Below are 24,455 nucleotides of genomic sequence, written 5' to 3'. Positions count from 1 at the left end.
AGAGGTTCTACAGTGGGAAAAATGCATTGTATTTTTAAAAAAACATCTGCAAACCCCACAGGGGCGGAGCGGCACCGTCGGTGGGTTGGCAGAGCCGCGCACGAGGCCGGGCAAGCCAGCCTGCTGGGCCTTTTTTCATCTCCAAGGTGCATAGGTGCAAAAGTTTAGCAAAGGGTGAGTGACACTTACCCCCGTGCAGAAGCCCCAGAAAACCCCAGTGAGGTGGAAAACAAGGTTTGCCAAGGGGAAGGTGCCTCTGATGCATGCTGAAGCCCCCCATCCCCATACCCCTCTGCCCCCATCCCCATTTCCCTAATCTGCATCCCTGGCAGCACCACTGTGGAGCTAGGCAAGGCTGGGGGCTAGTAAGTTACCATACGTGGGTGAAATTTACCGCCATGCAGCAAGGCCTGGGACCACCTGCACCCTTGTTGAAGGAGATACAGGCTCCCTGCTGGCCTTCGGCCCCAGCTGAATTTCACCCCAAAGCCACAGTTTGCTGCTGCCGTCCATCAGGGTATGTCTCCACTGCAGAGTTTGTCCAGAAAGACAATACTTACGTCCACACTGCTATTGCCTTCTTTCAGCAGAAAGGCGGAAGAACGGAGGGTTTTTTCCGACGGCGGTAACCCTCATTCTACGAGGAAGAAGGCTTTTTCGGAAAAAGGGGTGTGTGGACGCGGCAGAGAGAGTTTTTTTGAAAGAAGAGGCCTCCAGGAAAAAGCACAGGTGCCCTGGTGGCCATTCTGTCCATAGTAATCACGACTGAAATGCGAGAGAGCGTCCAATCAATGGGGACGCTCTCTTTCGAAAAAGCAGATTGCTTTTTTGATGGGCTTCGGCCGTGTGGACGGGCTCTTTCGAAAGACGTTTTTCCTGGAAGATCTCTTCCGGAAAAGCTTCTTCCGAACGAAGCCTGCAGAACAGACGTAGCCTCTGCCGCGTTGGCCCGGAGAGAGGGCATGGTTGGGATGAATTGTTTATGCCACTGCAGCCCGTCGGCGCTCCGGCCATGGCCAATGCACTGGGCAAAGACAGGAGTGAAAGAGGGGCCGGGCCGAACAGGGCTCCCATCAGAGGAGCGGGCTGGAGACGGTGGGGGGAGGTCCCAGGGGTCGGCGAGCCCAGGTTGGGTGATATTCCCTTCCCTTCCGACACGCCTAGGAAAGAAACTGCAAAAACCACCATGCAACATTCAAGTGGTACAAGAACATCAGAACGGCCAGACTGGGTCGGACCAAAGGCCCATCTGGCCCAGTGCCCCGTCTGCCGACAGTGGCCAATGCCAGGTGCCCCAGAGGGAGGGAACAACAGGGAATCCTCAGTGATCCCTCCACTGTCGCCCACTCCCAGCTTCTGGCAAACAGACTAGGGACCCCCTCCCTGCCCAGCTGGCGAATAGCCATTGCCGGACCCAACCTCCACGAATCTAGCTAGCTCTTTTTTGGAACCTGTTCAAGTCCTGGTCTTCGCCACATCCTCTGGCGAGGAGTTCCACAGGTTGGCTGTGGGTTGGATGAAAAAGCACTTCCTTGTGTTGGTTTTAAACCTGCTGCCTGTTCATTGCACGTGCTGACCCCCCCCCCTTCTTCACTTTCTCCACGCCCCCCTCATGATGGTCTTCTAGACCCCCCCCCCCCGCCAGCCCGCCCGCCCCGCGTGGCCGAGGCAGGGTGCAGCAGCCACCCAGTGAGCTCATCACCTTAACGCTGCCCCTCCTGGCGCCTGCCCAGCCCTCCAGCTGCCGTGTCCAGCCTCGCCGCGGGGACTCGCCGCCGGGCGCCAGGTGAACCCGGGAAGCAGCTTCCAGCAAGGTCACCCGGTTCTTTGGGCTCCCCTCCCCGCTGGCTGCCCGGGGCTCCCCCCCGCCGGCTCCGGGGCTGCCCTAGGCCCGGCGGGCGCCACGCGGGGGGGCAGCCCCCCTGCTGCCGGGGGGGCTAGTAACCCCCCCCCCCCCCCGCGCCCCGTGGGGGCTGCAGCACCCGCCTTGCGCCAGCGGCCGGGGGCGGAGTTTGCGCGCCGCGGCGGCCGGTGTCAGGCGCTCGCCAGCCGGCTCGGTGCGCAGAGCTGGGGCCGCGCCGGGCGGGCAGGGAGGAGCCGCTGCCCCATGAGCAGAGCCCCCGCGGGCGGCCGGGCGCACGGTAAGGCGGCGCCGCGACGAGTCTTCAGAGGGGGCGGGCGGGCGGGAGCCCCCGACCTCGGGCCCCCCCGTCTGCAGAGCCCCGGACCCCTCCGCCCCCGCCCCCTTTTCCCTGCCCCATCCTCGGACCCCTCCGCCCCCGCCCCTTTTCCCTGCCCCATCCTCGGACCCCTCCGCCCCCGCCCCTTTCCCCTGCCCCATCCTCGGACCCCTCCGCCCCCGCCCCTTTCCCCTGCCCCATCCTCGGACCCCTCTGCCCCCCCCGCCCCATCCCCCTCCCCCCCCCGCCCCATCCTCGACCCCTGCCCCCCCTTTCTCCTGCCCCCCCTCAGACCCCTTGCCCCCCATTTCTCCTGCCCCCATCCTCAGACCCCTCTGCCCCCCCCTCCCATCCTCGGACCCCTGCTGCCCCCCTGCCCCCCATTTCCCCTGCCCCCCTCATCCCCAGACCCCTCCCTGCCCCCCCACTCCCCTGCCCCCCCTCCCCTGCCCCCCCTGGCCCCCCCCCCATCCCCCATCAGACCCCTGCCCCCCATTTCCCTGCCCCCCCACCCCTCCGCCCCCGCCCCTCCCCCCCATCCCCAGACCCCTCTGCCCCCCCCCCCCCATTCCCTCTCCCCCCCCCCTTTCCCCCCCCATCCCCAGACCCCTCTGCCCCCCATTTCCCTGCCCCCATCCCCAGACCCCTGCCCCCCATTTCCCCTCCCCCATCCTCTGCCCCCCACCCCTCCCCTGCCCCCATCCTCAGACCCCTCTGCCCCCCATTTCCCCTGCCCCCATCCCCAGACCCCTCTGCCCCCCCCCCCCCCATCCCCAGACCCCTCTGCCCCCCATTCCCCCTGCCCCCCATCCCCAGACCCTTCTGCCCCCCCATTTCCCTTCCTCCCATCCTCAGACCCCTCTGCCCCTCCCCATTTCCCTGCCCCCCATCCTCAGACTCTCTCTGCCCCATCCCCATCCTTAGACTCCTCTGCCCTCCCGTGTGCCCCATCCTCAGACCCCATCCCCATTTTCTCCCTCCCATCCTCAGAGCCCCTCTATCCACCTACCCTCACACCCCCCCCGTCCCCACACCCCGCTCTGTATCCAGTCCCTTCTCTCCATCCCGCCAGCCATCCCACGTCACCCCCCCCCCCCCGCGGTCTGACCGGGTGCGCCCCTCTCTGCAGTCCTGCATTCCTAGCACACCTCTACCTTTGCGGCCGGAGAGGCACCGCGGCGCGTGGGGGGGAGATGTCCCTGCACAGGGCAGCCCCGCGGCGTGTGCCGAGGTGCAGAGATGGGCTTGGGGCTGGATTGTGGTAGCGCGCTGGCTGGCTCTGCTCTCTCCTCCTCCCCCCCTCGCGTGCCGTCTCCCCCGGGACTGCGAGGCCTGGAGCGCCAGCCCATCCCGCGTGCCTCGTCCTCCGCCAGCGCTTCCTCACGCCCCCCGGGAGGAGCAGTCCTGTCACCGGGGCCAAGCGCCCCTCGCCCAGCCCGCCCTCCGGCGCCAGGCGAGCCAAAGAACCTGGAACCGCGCCAGCTCCGCCGGTGCCGGGCACCCCCCAGATCAAACCCTTCCATGACTCCTTCCCACGTCCTTTCCTAATCGGGGGGGGGGGGGGAGCTAACGAAGGGGAAGGGGAGCCGCCAGGGAGGGCTGCGGTCAAGGTGGGTTTTGTTTTGGTGCGTGAACAAAAGCAGGCGCAGCAGGATGAGCCCTGCGCAGGCCCTCGGGGCGGCTGAAAAGGTGCGTACGTGTGTGGAAGCAGGTGGGGTGTGTGTGTGGGGGGGGGGGGCTATGTACACAGCAGATCCACATGTATTAGCGCGCTCTGTGTATAGACATACGTGTCACACGGCTGTGTATCTAGAGGGCATATCCATGTGCTTGTGTGTATCTAAACCTGTCTCTGTGTACATACCTAGAGGGACACACACACCTTGAAGCACAGGGTTTGACCCGACGGCCTGCTGAGGAAGGTGGGTCCAGGGGCAGCCCCCCTTCCTGGCCATGTCCCCCCCTTCCGCCCCCCAGGGAAGTGGCTTTGGAGAGTTAATCGCCAGGAGTTGCTCTAAGCTCCCAAAACTTGCCCTCTGGCGGATTCTGCGGCCGGGGTGGGGCGGCCGGGGTGGGGAGGGCTGGGGTGGGGAGGGCTGGGGTGCCTCTGATCCCACCCGCCCTGGATGAACTGAGGCTCGCCTGGTAATTGTCTGTAACGTGAGGGTCGCTGATTCTGCCACCGGCCAGGGGCTTTGCTCCCCTCGGAACGTACCTCGGCAGCCGTTTGCAGCAATGTGCCCAGCCCATCGCTGCACCCAGCACCTGGTCCGAGGGAGCCGGGCGGTGTCTGCGGAGCAGGGAGGGAGCGAGGCCTCGGGGCTGGGGGGCATCACTGGGACCCCATGAGCTCTCCCTGCTTCGGTCACCTCGTCACCGGGGGGTGGAGAAACCTGGGGGCCAGAGGCTGGTGTCGCCCGGCGGGCAAGACCAGCTTCCCATCTGAGGTGCTTCTGTCTCTCTCCGGTACCACGGGCCCGAGCGCCCAGCAATCGCTGAAGTATTTACCCCCCATGCCAGCAGGGCAGGGCTATTGTGCCCATTGCACAGATGGGAAACCGAGGCATAAGGCCCTCCCAATATTTAGGCACCTGACTCCCATAGGAATCAATGGGAAGGAAGCACCTAAATCCCTTTGAGGATTCGGACCTAATCCTAAATGTGTTAGCTGCTCGCGGTCAGGCCAGTCCCTCGTGGACCAGACACGACCATTCTGCACCAAGGGCAAAATGTTGTTTATTATGAAGGCAGCTCCTAGAGTCCCCAGCTGAGATCAGGGCCCCGTTGGGCCGGGTGCTGCACAGACACAGCGAGAGACAGGCCCTGCCCCGGCTGAGATCAGGGCCCCGTGGGGCCGGGTGCTGCACAGACACAGCGAGAGACAGGCCCTGCCCCGGCTGAGATCAGGGCCCCGTTGGGCCGGGTGCTGCACAGACACAGCGAGAGACAGGCCCTGCCCCGGCTGAGATCAGGGCCCCGTTGGGCCGGGTGCTGCACAGACACAGCGAGAGACAGGCCCTGCCCCGGCTGAGATCAGGGCCCCGTTGGGCCGGGTGAGGACAGACACAGCGAGAGACAGGCCCTGCCCCGGCTGAGATCAGGGCCCCGTGGGGCCGGGTGAGGACAGACACAGCGAGAGACAGGCCCTGCCCCGGCTGAGATCAGGGCCCCGTGGGGCCGGGTGAGGACAGACACAGCGAGAGACAGGCCCTGCCCCGGCTGAGATCAGGGCCCCGTTGTGCCGGGTGAGGACAGACACAGCGAGAGACAGGCCCTGCCCCGGCTGAGATCAGGGCCCCGTTGTGCCGGGTGAGGACAGACACAGCGAGAGACAGGCCCTGCCCCGGCTGAGATCAGGGCCCCGTGGGGCCGGGTGCTGCACAGACACAGCGAGAGACAGGCCCTGCCCCGGCTGAGATCAGGGCCCCGTTGTGCCGGGCGCTGCACAGACACAGCGAGGGACAGGCCCTGCCCCGGCTGAGATCAGGGCCCCGTGGGGCCGGGTGAGGACAGACACAGCGAGAGACAGGCCCTGCCCCGGCTGAGATCAGGGCCCCGTGGGGCCGGGTGAGGACAGACACAGCGAGAGACAGGCCCTGCCCCGGCTGAGATCAGGGCCCCGTGGGGCCGGGTGAGGACAGACACAGCGAGAGACAGGCCCTGCCCCGGCTGAGATCAGGGCCCCGTTGTGCCGGGTGAGGACAGACACAGCGAGAGACAGGCCCTGCCCCGGCTGAGATCAGGGCCCCGTTGTGCCGGGCGCTGCACAGACACAGCGAGAGACAGGCCCTGCTCCGGCTGAGATCAGGGCCCCGTTGTGCCGGGTGAGGACAGACACAGCGAGAGACAGGCCCTGCCCCGGCTGAGATCAGGGCCCCGTGGGGCCGGGTGAGGACAGACACAGCGAGAGACAGGCCCTGCCCCGGCTGAGATCAGGGCCCCGTGGGGCCGGGTGCTGCACAGACACAGCGAGAGACAGGCCCTGCCCCGGCTGAGATCAGGGCCCCGTTGGGCCGGGCGCTGCACAGACACAGCGAGAGACAGGCCCTGCCCCGGCTGAGATCAGGGCCCCGTTGGGCCGGGCGCTGCGCACACACAGCGAGAGACAGGCCCTGCCCCGGCTGAGATCAGGGCCCCGTGGGGCCGGGTGAGGACAGACACAGCGAGAGACAGGCCCTGCCCCGGCTGAGATCAGGGCCCCGTGGGGCCGGGTGAGGACAGACACAGCGAGAGACAGGCCCTGCCCCGGCTGAGATCAGGGCCCCGTTGTGCCGGGCGCTGCGCACACACAGAGAGAGGCAGTGCCTCCGCCGAAGAGCTGACCATCGAAATGGATGAGATGAAGGCCAGGAGGGAAACTGAGGCACCGTGCAGTGCCGTGACCTGCCCAAGGTCGCCCCGCAAGGGAGAGGCAGAGCTGAAACTAGCCCACAGGTCGGCTGGCTCCTAGCCAAATGCCCTCCCCTCCTCTCCCCTGCCCCCCAGCAACACGGCCTCTGCCCGGGCTTTCTAACGCGCTCTGTGTACCCTGTGTAGCCTGGGTCATTCAGATGGCTCAGTGCTCGGCATCTCGGGTCCAGAATAGCAGCATCCCCTCCCCCCCCGCCTTTGCCTTGCCCTGATCGTCACCCATCACATCCCTGGCATCTGCCGAGGGATTCCCCCCTGCTCCGGGGGAGCTGCCCAAGATCCCAACCAGCGGGGCTGCCCAGTCGTACCCGCTCGTTTTGAGGCCAGGCTGAGCCGGTCGCGAGTTGAAAGCCCGTTTCAGGCTTGGAGGCCGCTGGTGTTCTGCTCAGGAGAGCGGCTGAGGATAGGAGCTGCGGGGGGTGGGGGCGGCACAGGACAGGGCAGGCAGGTAGATTCCTGCGCGGATGAACCGCCAAACCAACTCCCCCCGCAATAGGATCGTGGATTCCCCTCCCCCCTTTTGCCTCTAAGCGATCACCTCACCCACCACGAACATGCAGCCACCTCTGGGCTGGAGCGCAGCAGCTGTTGAACAATAATGCTTTGCCACAAGCTTGGGTCTGTCTTTCCTGGGTCTGTCTGTCACTGGCAAGATATTAACGAGAGAAAAGGCCTAGCCAGTGATGGGTTAAATACACCAAAGGGGAAGCCGCCAGACTGGGAATTAAACCCGCTAGAGAGGTGTCAGGTGCACGGGGAGACTTTTCCAAAACAGATCTCCCTCCCCAGCGCTGGCAGGGACGCGCACGGAGGTTTTGAGAGCATCCCGGGAGGGAGCCTGCCTCAGCCAGCTGGCGGATGGAGGGGCCTTCAGCCTGCATCGGCCCTAGCGCTGGGGAGTGACAAAGGGTTATCCCCCTTGTCCCCATCCTCCCCTCTGGGTTGGCCCTTCTCCGTAGGAGGTTCGTAGGCCCTCAGCTCCCATTGTTCTCGGTCAATTCCCCATTGTTTGGGGCGGGGGCGGGAGGGAATTCACCATTGTTCTCCAGTGAGTCTCCATCGTAATGGGGGAGGGGTGGTGAAGTCTCCATTGTTGCTAATTTCGGGGGGGGGGGGATTCTCCATCGTAATGGGGGAGGGGTGGTGAAGTCTCCATTGTTGCTAATTTCGGGGGGGGGGGATTCTCCATTGTAATGGGGGAGGGGTGGTGAATTTGCCATTGTTCTCTATGGGGGATAGAAGGGAGGGGTTCTCCGTTGCTCTCAGTGGCAGGGGGACGGAGCGGAAGGTGCTGTGGTCTTAGGAGAGTCTGGCCGGCGGTGCTGATGCGGGTTTGTCTCTGTGATCAGGAGGCCCTGAGAGGAAGGGCTGAGACCGCGCAAACTCGTGACAGTAGCTGACAGTCAGGGGGAGGCAGGTTGCAGCTGGTGCCCTTGGGAGGGGGTGTCTGGGAGAAGCACTTGGTTCAAGCCCCATAGCAAGGGCCCCCGCCTGGGGCAGGGGAAATGAGTCCCCGCCCGGCTCTGCCTTGGGCTCAGGTCGGTGTGTTACTGACAAAGGGAGCCTCCCACCCAGTCGCTGTCTCCACTTGCCTGGTAGATCCCCTTGCTGGAGGCACGTCTGGGTCAGCAAAGGTCTGGGCTTGATTCTCAGGGCACCTGCTCCTTGCGCTGCCGTTCACACCCGTGCGAATCGGCTGCACGGCATTCGCCCCTGGGCCCGGTGGCGTTTCACCACCACTGCAGGGCGAGGGGGAGCCGGTCCCCGGGGCAGGCTGGGACGTGCTCCGGTTCACAGTCCCTTGGAGGCCAGCTGGGGGGACGTGACGTTCGCCGCCCCTGTCTACACTGAGCGCTGGGGCTGGGCAATGTACGCGTTTCGGCACCCGTCTGGGAATCTCCACGTTGAACCTCTCTAGACCGGCACCCTGGGGACCCGAGCGGCCGAACCAGAGGATTTCCCAGGCCACCGGAGGTCAGTGTTGTCTAGCAGCACGACCAGCACGGCCCCTGCTCCCTGGGCGCTGAGAAGACACCAGGGGGAAAACTAGAGCTAAGTAACAGCCCAGAACCCTGCGAGCCAGGCCTGGGGGCTGTGAACAAACTTTCTGGGACCACGGGAAATTTGGCCACGCTAGCCTGTCTCCCCAAGGGAGTCGTGACGTCCCGGTGCCGCTCTCCGTAGTGCACCAGCTCGAGTCTGTCCCTCCGGCTCGCTCCCAGCTGCAGTGGAGACGCCCGTGTTCCGGGTGTGCCCTCGCGCTTTACGCAGCCAGTGTCAGTCTCTTGCACAGATGGGGAAACTGAGGCGTGGCAGTGATGTGACTTGCCCAAGGTCACCACCAGGTCAGTGGCAGGGCAGAGAAATAGACGCAAGTGTCCATATTCCTACATCAGTGCTCTACCCACTAGACCACACTGCTGCCCAGTCAGGTGCAATTTGCAGGGCAGAGCAGCGTTGGCACGTTCCCTCCTCCCCAAACCTGCCCGGTTTCCGACGTCCCTGTTCGCTCTGACTGGCTTTACCCCGGGACCCTTCGCTCACTTCCCTGGAGTTGCTCCTGACGTGCGTCGGCGTAAACGCCCGGGGATCAGACCGGCCAGTGCGCTCTGTTCTTGGGAGCGATCTCCTTCCGTGGCCGAGGGACGTTTCTGAGGGTAGGAAGCATCTCGGCGGGATTCGGGGCGGCTGGGTAATGCAATCCACCGGAGGGGTGATTAACCGCAGCTCCCGAGGGGGCTGTTGTTGTTCACGCTGTCCCCGGGGCTCGCAAGCGGCTGAGCGACGGGGGCTGCGAAAGACTCTTTGGAACAGGCACGAACGTGCGTGTGAAAATGGCAGCTGCTTATGCAGCAGCTCTGCGCCTGGCGTGTGTGCCGGAGTCGGGCCTGCGTGCAGCCGGCGCGGCTCGGGGTGGCATGAATAAAATCCCGGTGTTAGATGGAAGCGACGCGAGGCAGCGGAGCCTGTGGTGAGCACCAGGACTCTGGATGTCAGCTCCGCGGGGGTGTAAAATCCTGCTTAGTCGGTTCACCGGTTACACGGTAGGATGGACCGATTAGCGGGACCCCCTCCCGGACTGCTGACTTCTGCTGCCAGCCTCCCTCCCCTCCTGTGCCGCCCCCCCCATGGGGGTCCCGGTTAACCCTTGTTCAGTTAATACTTGTTAAGGGTGATGCTTCCCGGGTAACCAGTTACCTGTTCACACCCCGATAAGTCCCCCACGCCTTCTCTGGTTTGTCTAGTTAAGCAGCGAGCTCTTTGGGGCAGGGCCTGCCTCTCGCTGCGTCTGTGCACGACGGGGCCCTGATCTCTTCTGGGGCGTCTGAGCATCCTGTGCTCGCAGCAGGAGTCTGTCCCGGACCAGCAGCTCTGGCTGGAGAAAATGTGGGTCCCATTTTCTTCAGCTTCGTGGCAGCATTCCCTGTCAGCTGAGCGCTTGGGCGCCCACCCAAGAGAAATCCAAATGCCACCCGGCTGATGAGCAGAGCGCTCCCCGCCAGCAGCGTGTGGTTCTCCAGGTGGTGCACATCTACACCTGCCTTGGTGCACAGAATAAAATTTATTCCACACGTGGATGGAAAAAAATGTCGTGTAGTCGTTTCAGTGCTGCTCCCAGTCCGACAGGCCCTTGCAGTCTTTTAGCACTGGTGTAAGTGACCGGACAGGCCCGGAGGAGTCTGTCCCTTTGTTCCCAGTGTTGAAGTACAAAGAACGGGGCAAGACTTTGCTGACCCAGGAGGGATGTGACACTGCTGGCGAGGAAGAAGCCGTCGCTGTCCCTGCGAGTCTCCCTGCGGGAGGGCAGAACGCTTAGACTGAGTCGAAAGTCACCTTCCGGGACCCGGGCAGGCAAGGGCAAATGGAACGTCTCCGTCAGAGCGAGCACAGGGCGTGTCTCCTGGATCTGCACGGAGACCCCCTGGCTCTGAGCGGCTCCCCTGGGGAGAGGGCTTAGGAAAGTTGGGGGGCAAAAAGCCCCCCGGTGTCCCAGCGGCCTCCCCCCCACACACATCAGCAGAGCCAGCCAGGGCAGGGCGGAGTCCGGAGGGGGTTTAACGAGGCCCTTTGCTCTGATCATTCCCAAGCTGGATTCGCCCTGCACGGGCCGCCGGGCAGAGAGGGGAGCTGGCTCTCCAGCGGTCCCAGGCCCCCGAGTGTCCGCGAGTTCAATTCCCCAGCTGGTTAGTGCGGGGGGGCCCTTCCTCCTGCTCCTGGCCTGAGCCCCCCACGCTCTCGTGTCCCCTGGCACGGCGATGCCGCCGGCTGACCCGCATTGGCAATGTGCCAGGGCCCCCTGTGGCCACCGGGGCCTGCAGCCAGCCAGCCCGGCCCCTTCCAACGCTGCGATCGCCTGGCTAAGCTGCGGGGCCGGTGGCAGCCCCGGCCATATGGCCGCACAGGGGCGTCTTCTAAAAATAGGACGAGCTGCTCTATTCTTGGGTAGGGCCCCCCGGGCGGCCAGGCGGGGCCGGGCACCGCAGCCGGCTTGTTCTCTGGGCTGGGGCAGGTGCCCGGGGCTTTCTCAGCGGGGGCGATGCCAGCAAGGACGCTGCAAGGGCACGCGGCCGGCACGGTGCTTGTGCGCTGGGCCTCCCCCGCAGGGGGGCGGCAGTGCGTGGGGGAGGGGGGAGTCAAGGCTTCTGGGCGCTAACCCGCCAGCCCTCCCCCCCAGGGCTGGAGATGAAGTGGGGGGCTGGGAGCCAAGGCTTTGCCGAGGGGTGAATCGCACCCAACGGGCCCTTGATGGCAAGGAGAAGGGAATTTGAAAGACCCCCCCTCCCTAATTGCAGCCCCCCCCCCCCGTCACCGCCTTTTTCCTTTTAAATCACTAAAACAGCTGGGCAGGCCTGACCCACGGTGCAGGACTGCCGGCCCCTCCCCGCCCCCCGTTGCTGGCTGGAGTGGCTAGAAACCAAACCCCCATGGCGGAGTGGGGCTGCCCGCGGGGCGGGGGGGGGGCACAGAACTGCAGCCTGGGGGGTTCAGTGTTCCAGGGCGGGGGGAGCTGCCGCTGGGGAAGGAAGGAACGGGGAGGGAGCCCCGTGGGGCGCACTTGGGGACCCGATGGGCACGTGGCCGAAGTACCCACAAGCCGAGAGGAAAGTTGCTTTTGGGGCTAGGGGAGCGGCTGGTGCCTTCCGTGGCCCTGGCAAGTTACGCAGGGGCTTAGGCACCTAAATACCTTCCAAAGAGTGGGCTTTCTGTGCCTCAGTTTCCCTTCTGTGAAATAGGGTGGTTCCAGGTGGGCGGGATACAGGGCCAGCGGGAGGTTCCGGGGCTAGTGGGACACAGGCCCAGTGGGAAGTTCTAGGGGTGGAGTGCAGGACCGGGGGGTGTGGGACACAGGGCAGGAGGTTTTGGGGGCGGGGGCAGAGAGCTGGTGGAAGGTTCCAGGGGTGTAGGACGCAGGGTGGGAGGTTCCAGGGGGGCGAGGAGGAATAAAGGGAGGATCCGGGGGTAGCGGGATGTAGGGTGGGAGGTTCCCAGAGGGGGATACAGGGCCGGCAGGAGGATCCGGGGGTAGCGGGATGTAGGGTGGGAGGTTCCCGGGGGGGCGGGGGGGGGGGATACAGGGCCGGCAGGAGGATCCGGGGGTAGCGGGATGTAGGGTGGGAGGTTCCCGGGGGGGCGGGGGGTAGCGGGATGTAGGGTGGGAGGTTCCCGGGGGGGGGGGGGGCAGGAGGATCCGGGGGTAGCGGGATGTAGGGTGGGAGGTTCCTGGGGGGGCGGGGGGACACAGGGCCGGCAGGAGGATCCGGGGGTAGCGGGATGTAGGGTGGGAGGTTCCCGGGGGGGCGGGGGGGATACAGGGAGGATCCGGGGGTAGCGGGATGTAGGGTGGGAGGTTCCCGGGGGGGGGGGGGGGACACAGGGCCGGCAGGAGGATCCGGGGGTAGCGGGATGTAGGGTGGGAGGTTCCCGGGGGGGCGGGGGGACACAGGGCCGGCAGGAGGATCCGGGGGTAGCGGGATGTAGGGTGGGAGGTTCCTGGGGGAGCGGGGGGGATACAGGGAGGATCCGGGGGTAGCGGGATGTAGGGTGGGAGGTTCCTGGGGGGGCGGGGGGACACAGGGCCGGCAGGAGGATCCGGGGGTAGCGGGATGTAGGGTGGGAGGTTCCCGGGGGGGCGGGGGGGATACAGGGAGGATCCGGGGGTAGCGGGATGTAGGGTGGGAGGTTCCCGGGGGGGCCGGGGGGACACAGGGCCAGCAGGAGGATCCGGGGGTAGCGGGATGTAGGGTGGGAGGTTCCCGGGGGGGGGGGCGGGGGATACAGGGCCGGCAGGAGGATCCGGGGGTAGCGGGATGTAGGGTGGGAGGTTCCCGGGGGGGGCGGGGGGACACAGGGCCGGCAGGAGGATCCGGGGGTAGCGGGATGTAGGGTGGGAGGTTCCCGGGGGGGCGGGGGGACACAGGGCCGGCAGGAGGATCCGGGGGTAGCGGGATGTAGGGTGGGAGGTTCCCGGGGGGGCGGGGGGGATACAGGGAGGATCCGGGGGTAGCGGGATGTAGGGTGGGAGGTTCCCGGGGGGGGGGGGATACAGGGAGGATCCGGGGGTAGCGGGATGTAGGGTGGGAGGATCCCGGGGGGGGGGGGATACAGGGAGGATCCGGGGGTAGCGGGATGTAGGGTGGGAGGTTCCCGGGGGGGCGGGGGGGATACAGGGAGGATCCGGGGGTAGCGGGATGTAGGGTGGGAGGGTGGGAGGTTCCCGGGGGGGCGGGGGGGAGGGAGCGGGGGGGATACAGGGAGGATCCGGGGGTAGCGGGATGTAGGGTGGGAGGTTCCCGGGGGGGCGGGGGGGATACAGGGAGGATCCGGGGGTAGCGGGATGTAGGGTGGGAGGTTCCCGGGGGGGGGGGGGGGGACACAGGGCCGGCAGGAGGATCCGGGGGTAGCGGGATGTAGGGTGGGAGGTTCCCGGGGGGGGCGGGGGATACAGGGAGGATCCGAGGGTAGCGGGATGTAGGGTGGGAGGTTCCCGGGGGGGGGGGCGGGGGGACACAGGGCCGGCAGGAGGATCCGGGGGTAGCGGGATGTAGGGTGGGAGGTTCCCGGGGGGGGCGGGGGGACACAGGGCCGGCAGGAGGATCCGGGGGTAGCGGGATGTAGGGTGGGAGGTTCCCGGGGGGGCGGGGGGACACAGGGCCGGCAGGAGGATCCGGGGGTAGCGGGATGTAGGGTGGGAGGTTCCCGGGAGGGCGGGGGGACACAGGGCCGGCAGGAGGATCCGGGGGTAGCGGGATGTAGGGTGGGAGGTTCCCGGGGGGGCGGGGGGGATACAGGGCCGGCAGGAGGATCCGGGGGTAGCGGGATGTAGGGTGGGAGGTTCCCGGGGGGGGGAGCGGGGGGATACAGGGCCGGCAGGAGGATCCGGCGGTAGCGGGATGTAGGGTGGGAGGTTCCCGGGGGGGGGAGCGGGGGGATACAGGGCCGGCAGGAGGATCCGGCGGTAGCGGGATGTAGGGTGGGAGGTTCCAGGGGGGGCAGGACACAGGGCGGGAGGTTCCCGGGTGGGGTGCAGGGCCAGTGGGACGATCTGGAGCAGTGGACAGCTGGGGGGGTGCCGATGGTTGGGGCCCATCGGGCAGGTGCGCTGTGCACCACCCCGGGCGCACAGGGCCTACTGCCAGTGTCTCACCCTCCCCAGGCGACCCCGGCGAGCCGGCCCTCCCCTGTGACTCTGCCTCTCTCCCTTTGTCCCGCCCCCTTGCAGGTACGTCCGCGTCCCTGGACCAAGATGCCGGAGCAGAGCAACGACTACCGCGTGGTGGTGTTCGGCGCCGGCGGCGTGGGCAAGAGCTCCCTGGTGCTGCGCTTCGTGAAGGGGACCTTCCGGGACACCTACATCCCCACCATCGAGGACACCTACCGGCAGGTCATCAGCTGTGACAAGAGCGTCTGCACCCTGCAGATCACGGACACCACGGGCAGCCACCAGTTCCCGGCCATGCAGCGCCTCTCCATCTCCAAGGGCCACGCCTTCATCCTGGTCTTCTCCATCACCAGCCGGCAGTCCCTGGAGGAGCTGAAGCCCATCTACCAGCAGATCCTGCAGATCAAGGGCAGCGTGGAGACCATCCCCATCATGCTGGTGGGCAACAAGTGCGACGAGACCCAGCGGGAGGTGGAGGCCAAGGAAGGGGAGGCCGTGGCCAAGGAGTGGAAATGCGCCTTCATGGAGACCTCGGCCAAGATGAACTACAACGTCAAGGAGCTCTTCCAAGAGCTGCTCAACCTGGAGAAGCGCAGGAACATGAGCCTCAACATCGACGGCAAGCGGTCCAGCAAGCAGAAGAGGACAGACAAAATCAAGGGGAAATGCAGCCTCATGTAACGCACCGGACTGGCCCTCCCGCCGCCCCCGCCCTCCCTCCTCGCTGCATCTTCTCACTGTGACTGCTCTGGGGACCGCGCCCGGCCCCCGTGGCCTTTCCGACGCCCCCGCCCCCGCCCCCGCCCCGGGAAGGGGGATCTGCAATATTGGCGGGGGGTCCTTTGGCCGCGGGGGGGAGCCAAGGAAACGCTGCAGGGGGAGACTCCTCCGTTCGCGCCGCCTCTCCTCCCTCCCCCCCGCTCCGGCGTTTGGCTCCAGCGGTGGCCACCGCCCCGGGGGGACCCAGCAGGGCCGGGAGCCCCAGCCCTTCGCGGCCACGCTCACGAGACCGGCCCGAAGCGAGCAGAGAACGCTGAGCACCCTGCCGACTTCCCGCAGCAGCGCGGGGGCCAGGCCTCGCTGGGTTCCCGAACACGGCGGAGACCCCGACCCGGCGGCGACGGAGCAGAGCCTTTCGCAAGACCCGTCCCTGCCGGTCCAAGGAGCCCACCCGATTCCCAGCGGGCGGGTCTGATGGGCGTCGCTTCCCCGGAGACCTGGACAGACTCGCTGGGCGCTTGGCGTGTCCCGGCTGGCGCACAGACTGGCACAATCCCACAGTCCCGGCTGGGCCAGGGGCCTCTCTCCGCTTGTTCGCCCGCATTCCAAGAGACGCTGGTTGGTCAACCAGCCTCCGCACCAAGCCCTGGACGCGGGCCGGCCCCTGAGGGAAGCCGGCAAGGACATGGGGGCGCTCGAAGGAGGGGTCTCTGAGATGCCCGATGCCCTGGCTGTGTGAACCGGGAGAGACACAATGCACGGGATGGGCGGGAGGCAGGTTTAGCTGGCCATGGCCAAGTGAAAGGGAGGAGACACAGGTCCTAGGACAGCGGTTCCCAAACTTTTCAGCATCATGCCCCCTTTTTGAGTTTTGAGAAACCCTCATGCTTCTCCCCCCATACCCCCCCCACCCCACAGCAAACTTTGTTGAGCAAAAAAAAGAGGAACTGACCAGGGCCAAAAAACAAAAATAGCAGCACAACTTGGGGGGGGGAATTAATGGGGAGGGGCTGGGTTGCCTCACCCCCCCCAAATTTCTTCACGCCCCCCCAGAGGGGCACACCCCCAGTTTGGGAACCCATGTCCGAGGAGGGGCTGGTCAGGTGAAGCAGCAAGAAGAGACCAAACCGTAGGGGAGGGAATTGTTCATGCAGGGGCAGGGTAGCCAGAGACATGTCGTTTCCTCCCCCCCATCTCCCGTTTGCCTTTTGCGGTTGCCAGAATGCCAGCATGGCGCGAGGGGGGGGGGGGCGGGGAGGCGATTGCAGGATCAGCACATATCGAGCCGGGCCGGGGTGCCGGAGGAGGACGGCGTGCCAGCCGCGACTCGTGGCGTGTTGGACGCAGCCTGGAGCCGGCTGCTTTTTACGCTGTGGGTGGGATTTTCGGGGTACCCGGGGGCCGAGCTCCAAGCGGCTGGGTCCGAGTCGCAGCCTGCAGGGAGCTGTCCTTGGCCTGTCTGCTGCCAGCCCCACTGTCGGTGCCAGCAGCGTGCAAGCCGGCGGCTCTTCCTGCACAACTGGGGGGGGTGGGGTGCAACCCAGGCTGTTGTGCTCGCACTATGCGAGGGGAGGGCGTGCCCCGTGCACGCAAACACAGGCCCCCGCAGGCTCGATTGCCTTTTGGTGCGTGCACAAGTGCGTGCGTTGGGACCCCCGGTTTCCACCCTTCCCCTTTTGCATGCCCCCGCCCCCCCCCCCCCGCCCGTCTGCAGGGGCCGTAGGTGCCCGTTTTGTGGATGGTGGGTAAATCTGGCTCGAGAGCTCCAGCGCTTCCCAGCCTGCCTCCCCCGGCGGCCTCAGCCAGCAGAGAGGCCCAGTCCGGCCCCGTGACATCTGAATCAAGCACAGGGCTGGGGGGGGACCCTTTGCGCTTAGCCCCCCCACACCAAATCCCCGTGAGCCGGCCAGCCAGCTGTGACAGACGGCTCAGAGTCTGCTCCCGGGGGTGCCAGGCAGCTTAGAAAGACCCTCCACCCGGCTCTCCCGGTGCCACCCTACCAATGCACAGCAGCGGAGGCCCCCACCCTGGCTCGGCTCTGCTCTCGGGACAGCCCCACGCACTGCAGGGGGCAGCCACGGCGGGGCTGTTTTAGCCCCACGCTCCCTATGGACCTGCCCAATGGGGCCCCAGGGCTTTGAACAGCTCCCACGGCTGCAGGGGCTCTGTGGGGGGGAGGGGGAGGTGGCCCCCAGCCACGTCCTGGCTGGAGCCAAACTGCACCCAGCCCTGGTGGTTGTGATAGGCTGACCCACAGCTCTGCCCCCCTCTCTGTGGCCAGGGCCCTGGCGCTCAGACCCCCCACTCACCAGCTCCCCCGCCCCCGGACTCCTTCACCTTTCACGGCCTGGAAGCTGCCGGCTGAAGCACAACATGTCGGACTCCCCCTGAGCTCTGACCTAGCACAACGGTGGGGAGGGCTGGCGGGCGTGCTCCTGGGTTTGCGGGGCTGGGCCCTGGGAGGGAGGCTGGGCCTGATGCACACCCCGCCTGCCGGAGTCTTGGAACTCTTGCATGCCAGGTGGGTCTGGAACTGGGCCCAGTGCCCTCCCCCACCCCATAACCGCTAGATGCCCCTGGGACATCGCCACGGCCAGGTGGAGGGGACAGTGCAGGGCCATCACGGAGGGTAGGGGGGCAGCCCCCGAGACTGGAGACACCAGCAGAGTCAAAATTCAAAGCAGCAGGGAAGGGGAGACGTTCTGAGCCGCCTTCACCCCGTGCCCCCCTCCCTGACACTCCGGTGGGGGTGAGGGGGGGGGCAGGATTTGGCCTCCTTGAGCCTGCAGCCTTGGGCGGTAAATCTGCCCGGGGCAGCCCAGCCCAGGCCCTGCTGGTGTAAATCCCCGCGGATGGGCTGGGACGCTGAACCCCCGCAGGGCGACCCAGCCCTGGGAACTCGGAGCCAGCCGCAAACGTGCACAGTAAGGGGTCTGAGCAGAGAGGGCCCAGGCGGGTGGGGGGTGCAGCTGGAGGAGGAAGCGAGGGATCCAGGCGCTCGCTCGGGCAGGCAGGGCAGGATCGGGGGGCTCCCTTGTGCCCAAGGGCTGTTCTCGCCCAAAGCACTAGAGGTCTCCCCACCTTGGGCAGCACGTGGGGTTCGCCAGCTGCTCCTGCCTCCCCCGCAGGGGGTCCAAGTGGCCAGCTGCGGGGCTGGGCGCTAAGGGGAGGGGCCATGGCCGTCCCCGGGGCTGGCGCGGCTTTGCCAAGCCCCGGTCCCTCCCGCGTTCCCGGGCGGCGTCTGAGCCAGCGGCCTGTGGAGAAGCTGCCCCGCTCGGGAGGCCGATCCCTCAGGAATTGCAGCCCCCCAGGGGAGCTGGCCGGCCCCCGGCGAGGAAGCGAGACTCTGACGGGGGAGCCAGGCCTGGGCCCAGCCCCTTGGCCTGTCTGGTATCGAGAGCCGAGCCCCCGCAGGTTTGTCCAGGCTCTGACCCGTCCGGGATAACGCCGTGCGCCCAGCCACGGGGCTGCTGTCTCGACTCGTGTATGGTGCTTTGAAACTCCACTCTCGTACCTTGCCTTGTACGTCCCCCTCCTGCCTCCCCGACGCCAGCATGAGATCGCTCACTAGCTCCCATGCACGGGCTTTTTCAAACCAACCGACGAGGGAGCCGAGAGGGAGGAGCGCGGCGATGTAGCCTTTCTGCTAGAACTAGTCTTCCTGAAATAAAGCCGTTACTCCTGCAGGCCCGTGTGCGCGCTGCTTCCTCGCACGGCTGGCTGGGAACCGCTCCGGGGGACAGGGCGGGAATCCCTGTCGGTCGGGGTCTGTCGCCCTCGCTGCAGCCCTGCCAGGCCCAATCCGGCGCCTCGCTGCCCACCGGAGAGGGGCCGGGCCGGGCTTTGCCCGTCTGAGCTGGCTCCCGGCCTGCCTTGCCAGAGCCCCCCGGCAAATGGGCCCCGGAGGCTGCGTCCTTTGCCCCGAGGCAGGAGGTGACTCCCTGCCCCCACTGTGGGGCACCCTGCTCCGTTGGGCTTGTAGCCCGGGAGCGGGAATGCGCCTCGGGGGGCCCCAGGGCCACCCCATTACCTGGCCCAGGGCCACCCCCTCAGCCCTGGACACAGTGGCCAAGTCCCAGCTACTGCCTGGGGCGCAGCGGGCCTGTCGCCCGGGGCCACTTCCCGGAGCCAGCGCCTCCGGCATCTCGCCCATCTCGCCGGCCTGCGGGATCACCCTGCCCCAGAAAAACCCAACCCCCCAGAGCTGCGGGGCAGTGGGGAGGGAGAGACAGTGATTTGCCCAAACAACAACCCCTGTGTGGGGTGCCTGGGGGCAGGAGCAGGCAAGGTGCAGGGGCCAGATGTAGGGGCAGGGTGAGAGGGGACGGGCTGTGATGGGGCAGGCGGAGAGGAGAAGGGGGTGTGATGGGGGCAGGGCGAGAGGGGAAGGGGTGTGATGGGGCAGGGCGAGGGGACGGGGTGGTGGGGTGGGGGAGGAGAAGGGGTGTGATGCAGGCAGGGCGAGAAGGGAAGGGGTGTGATGGGGCAGGGCGAGGGGACGGGGTGTGATGGGGAGGGGGAGGAGAAGGGGTGTGATGCAGGCAGGGCGAGAAGGGAAGGGGTGTGATGGGGCAGGGGGAGGAGAAGGGGTGTGATGCAGGCAGGGCGAGAAGGGAAGGGGTGTGATGGGGCAGGGCGAGGGGACGGGGTGTGATGGGGAGGGGGAGGAGAAGGGGTGTGATGCAGGCAGGGCGAGAAGGGAAGGGGTGTGATGGGGCAGGGGGAGGAGAAGGGGTGTGATGCAGGCAGGGCGAGAAGGGAAGGGGTGTGATGGGGCAGGGCGAGGGGACGGGGTGTGATGGGGAGGGGGAGGAGAAGGGGTGTGATGCAGGCAGGGCGAGAGGGGAAGGGGTGTGATGGGGGAGTGAAGAGACACCGGCATGGGTGCACGCCCTGGCACGTGTGCCTGTCCGTGAGGAGGCGTGCGTGTGCGTGCACCCCCGTGCGTCACTGTCCCAGCTGCGCACACTCCCCGCCCCTCTCCGTGCCAGGCCCCGGCAGGTGCCAATCACCGCCCCTCCCCCTCTCCGCCAGCGCGGTGGCAGGGTCCCCGGAGGGGAGAGGAGCTGGCGGTGCGGGAATGCGTCATTCGGCCTGTTGCCATGGAAACCATCTGCTCCCTGGGCGCTGGAAGCGGGCGGCTTTGGCACGTGGGGGAGGGGGGCCCAGGTGAGCGGGGGCCACGATCCCGGATCCCTCCCCTGCCAGGCCAGAAGGGTCCGTCGAGGTCGGCTCGTCCGCCTCCCCCGGACCGTCCCGAGGGCAGAGCCAGGCCGCCACCGGCCGCTTGTCCAACCGCTCCTCCCCTCCCCCGGGAAAACTCCCCCCGTGGGCCCAGCCTGCAGCTGCTGCGGCCCCCCCGCCCTTCCCGAGCGGCCAGGGCCCCCCCCGCCTGCAGCGCCCCTAGACAGCGCCTGTCCGCAGCGGCCACACGGCTCCGATTTGTCTTTCCCTTACGCACGCCTCCCAACGTGGCCCGGGCTCATCCGGCCGCCCGGGGAGCCCACGGTCAGCTCGTCTGGCTCCCCCCGCCGCGTCCCAGGGCAGGGTGGTGCACCGGCGCCCTGCCCTCTGCGGTTCCCCTCCGCCCCGCTCCACGGCGCATCGCCCGGCATACGAGTCTCTTCGGTCGCGCTGCATTGGTGCCCCGCCCGCCTGGGGGCTGGCCACGCCCCCTCGTTTTGTGCCATCTGCAAACTGTATCGGCCACGGCGGGGTGGCTTCTGCCGGGTCACGGCCCAGCGGCTGGCGCCGGTGGGATCTGGGAGGCGCCCATCTCCGCCGCTGAACAGGGCCCGTTGCCCACCCTTGCAAGCTCCCCCCTCAGTCCCTCGCTGGCCTCCTTCCTCCCTGCCCAGGCCTCCCCCTCCAGCTGGGTTTGGCTGCAGGTTTCCACGGGGCCCTCACTTGCTGTCCCGGCTCCCCTCTGTCGCCTCAAGGTGCCTTTGCGGGATTGCTCTGCCCTTGCTGGCATCCAGCCTCGTGACCCTGTTCCCAGCCGGGCAGTCCTGCCTGGCACCGTCCCTCCCCCTAGGAACGCCAGCCACACCCCCGCAGGCCTCAGCCCTTCCGGCCACATTGCAAGAACAAAGGGCTCAAACTCTCCCTTCCACCGCTTAGCTCCACGGGCTTCCCCGGGGTTTAGGCTGCTGCAGAGCCCCCTCGGGATCAGGCCTCAGCTGCCCTCCCAGCTGGAGAGTGACCCGGCCGAAGCAAAAAGCAACCACATTGGCCTGGAGTGATCTATTCCTCCCAGCCCCTGCTGCCTGTTCCTCATTAGCAGCGCTGAGGCTATTAGCACTGCCCAACCCCCACTGCTCACCTGTGCTACAGGTGTGCACATCAAGCAGCAAGGGGCTTCCATTGCAGCCAGGGAGGTTGAGATTGGACATCAGGAAAAAGTTCCCAACTGTCCGGGTGGTGAAACACTGGGATCAATTGCCCAGGGGTTGTGGAGTCTCCATCGCTGGAGATAGCTAAGAGCGGGTTGGACAGACGCCTGGCAGGGACGGTCTAGACGGTGCTGGGTCCTGCCGTGAGGGCAGGGGACTGGACTCGACCTCTGGAGACCCCTTCTGGTTCTAGGCTTCTATCAGCTGCAAGGGGCAAAAAGGGGCCATGGATTTGCTGAGCTGTTGCCCTGGCTGCATACGCCCGTCCATGGGCTCCACTGCTGCTGGGCGTGATCCGGGGGGATTGATTCCTGGGACTGGGGTAGCGCCTGGCAGGGTGAATCTAGGCCCAGGGCCCCAGAGAGCCGAGGGCTGTTCAGAGACAATCCCTGCCTGGAATCACCCGCAATCGCTGTTTCCGGTGAGGGACAGCAGGCGGCCGAGACAGACAGACAGGAGCCGCAGGTGAGCGCACAAGGTGCAGTGTCAGGAGCAGCCGCCCGCCCGCCGCCAGGGGCAGGAGGAGAGACAGAAGGACCCAGGTGCTTCTGAGTCCACACCCCGCCCTGCAGTCTGTGGCTGGAGCTCATGCAGACTTTGCAAAGCCAAACAGCCCCCAAGCCTGAGCCAGCTGCTGCGCTGGAGGAGGGAGAACAGAGGCCCTGCCCGGTGGGCCGGAGAGGCCTGGTCCCCCAGAGCTGGGCTGCGGGCGGGCTTGTCCGGAGCAGGGGGAACGGACCGGCTCGTCTCTGTCCCCGGCATCGGCCCAGCAGGGTCTCTGCGCTGGTTGTGTCGAACCCGGCTTGGCCACCTGAGGGAGGAAGCCAAAGATCCAGCCTGCTGCAGCCCCAGAGGAGAGATCTGGGGGGGCAGCGATGGCTTTGGCTCCCACTCTCCCCGTGGGGTTCCCGGCTGCCCCAGAGAGCCAGCCGGCTGGGACCAAGCAGGAGAGACCACGTGTGAGTGCCGCCCGGGCTGGTTCTGATCCAAGTCACCCCGAGCAGATCCGCTGTCGGGGGAGTGACCTGGGGGGCGACCGGGCCGGGGGTAGGGAGCGGGGGTGGGCCAACACAGGGGCTCTGCCAGAGCCAGGGAGTGGCAGGATGCCAGGGGCTGGGTCCACCCTCTGCGGGGGGGAGGGGGGCTGTGTAGACAGGGAGGTTCATGGGGGGGGGTATTTTTTCCTGTTGAATCCAAACCCCCGGTGAATTCCAGGAGGCCAGGAAAATTCCATGGGGGGGTAAGAGTGTGACTCTGCAATGAATGGGGCCAGTCTCCCCAGCTCTGGCGCTGGGTGCTGGCTCATATCCCCTGCAACGGAGACCTTGTCAGGGCAAGGGGGGGCCACTGTTCCCTCTAAGCTGAGCACATGTGGGGCCTGCTCAGGAGAGAGTCCAATGCTGCCGGGCAGGTTAGCCGAGCGCCTGCAGCTAGGTTGGTGTGGTGCACGTTCACACTCACCTTGGGGTACGTAACAAAATTTATTCTGCACGGGGTGGAAAAGATTAGTGGAATGCTAGCTCTGATGGGTGCTTCCCACCCTCCCCGAGGGCAGGCTGACCTCATGGCACAGGGAGCCCTGTCCACCCTGTCCCCCCACTGCCACAAGCCCTGCAGGCAGGGAAGGGCCTGGATCTCTTCCAGCTATAGAGCGGCCAAGCCCAGCGTGGAGATGTGGTTTTCTCCCAGGAGCAGCGACTCCCTGCACTGTGATCATGCACCCACCAGCCAATCCTAACCAGGGCTAGAACCCACGACCTTTCACTCCAGAAAATCTGCCTCTATCCCAGCTGAAGGTGCTTCTCCCAGATCATCAAACAAAGGGCTTCTACCTTGGCCAGGGGTTTGCAGACAGCCCACATGAGCCAGGCTGGCACGGTAGCCAGCAGGGGGCAGCGGTGCCCCTGCACACAGCCCAGCCCTACCACCGCCTGGCTCGGGGAGACCTCCCTCCTCCTCTCTCTCTGCATCTCCCAGGCACTGGCAGCTTGTGCTACTCCCCTGGCGGGTGGCTGGCACCCTGGCCTCAGCCCTGTCACCTCCCACATCCCCGGAGGTGTCTCAGCCCGGCATGCCCACGTGCCAGGACTGCTCAGGTGCAGAGCAGAGGGCACGGTCTGGGCGGCAGCTCTGGAGCCGGGCCGGCTGGCGAGAAGCCCCCGTGCGGGGGGGGGGGGCCGAGTCGGGCTCCGGTGCCTCTTGCCAGCTGACCCCACCTGGGAAGCACGGAATGAGCCAGGCGGAACCAGCGGAGGGGAGCGCGGGGCTGGCTGGGCGAGGAGTGGGAGACGTCTCCACGGGGTGTTGGAGCAGTGCCGCGGAGAGCAGGGTTGGGTTTCCAAGTCCCCGTCGCCCCTTCCCTTTAAGGACCCCATGCTGGTTCCTAAATTCCATCTGCTCCTAGTCCTGGGTAGGGCCTGGCTGCATATGGCCCTGCCTGCCCCCCTGCCATGAAGTCAGCATGCTCCTGCCCTTGGGGAGGGTGGGAAGCAAGAACAAAACCCTGGTTGAGGGGGTGCAGGGAAGGAGGCCTGGGTCCTGTGCTCCCCTTCACCTCTAGGCTGCCCAGGGTCCTGGCTTCATATGGAACAGACAGTGCTTCTGAATGGGGAAACTGAGGCACGGAGCACTGTCGCGATCTCCGCAAGGCCAAACAGGGCCAGATTTCCAAGGACTCCGCACCCACAGCCAGGGCCAGATCTTCAAAAGAGCTCCCATGTATTAGCTATATTGTGGTAGCGCTTACACGTCCCAGTCACGTGCCAGGCGCTGTACAAACACAGAACCAACAACGGTCCCTACCCCCCGAGAGTTTACTACCTTGGCCTAAGACTGGAGACAGACAGACAGAGACAGACAGACAGACAGAGGAGAACAAGGAAACTAAAGATACATTAGTGTCCCGATGACACGTGTGGGCAACATGCTTGTGAAATGTTTTTCCAAACTCATTAACAAACTAGGGAAATGTAGGAGCTCCATCTAGGCTGGACGGTGGGTGCATAACTGGTTGCAAAACCAACAACGGCTCCCAGAGAGTAGTTGTCAATGGTTCAGAGTCATGCTGGAAGGGCAGAACAAGGGGGGTTCTGC

The 24,455-nt window shown here is 66.3% G+C and overlaps 1 protein-coding gene across 1 annotated transcript; it reads left to right on the top strand.

Moving 5' to 3' along the window:
- Positions 1-1,995: 1,995 nt before the first annotated feature.
- DIRAS1 (DIRAS family GTPase 1) lies at positions 1,996-18,656 on the top strand. The gene is made up of 2 exons (XM_075902736.2): positions 1,996-2,141; positions 14,311-18,656. Exon 2 carries the CDS (start codon positions 14,335-14,337, stop codon positions 14,929-14,931), a length of 597 nt encoding a protein of 198 aa, XP_075758851.1. The 5' UTR covers positions 1,996-2,141; positions 14,311-14,334; the 3' UTR covers positions 14,932-18,656.
- The last annotated feature ends 5,799 nt before the right edge of the window (positions 18,657-24,455 follow it).

The sequence above is a fragment of the Pelodiscus sinensis genome, chromosome 32 (assembly GCF_052426305.1).
Source record: "Pelodiscus sinensis isolate ZL-2025 chromosome 32, ASM5242630v1, whole genome shotgun sequence".
Classification (NCBI taxonomy): domain Eukaryota; kingdom Metazoa; phylum Chordata; order Testudines; family Trionychidae; genus Pelodiscus; species Pelodiscus sinensis.
The sequence above is the reverse complement of the archived record's forward strand: the minus strand, read 5'-3'. Positions and strand labels throughout refer to the sequence as shown.

What these genes read in the sequence shown, in the direction of transcription:
- DIRAS1 (XM_075902736.2), top strand. Translation starts at nt 14,335, where the DNA reads ATGCCGGAGCAGAGCAACGACTACCGCGTGGTGGTGTTCGGCGCCGGC.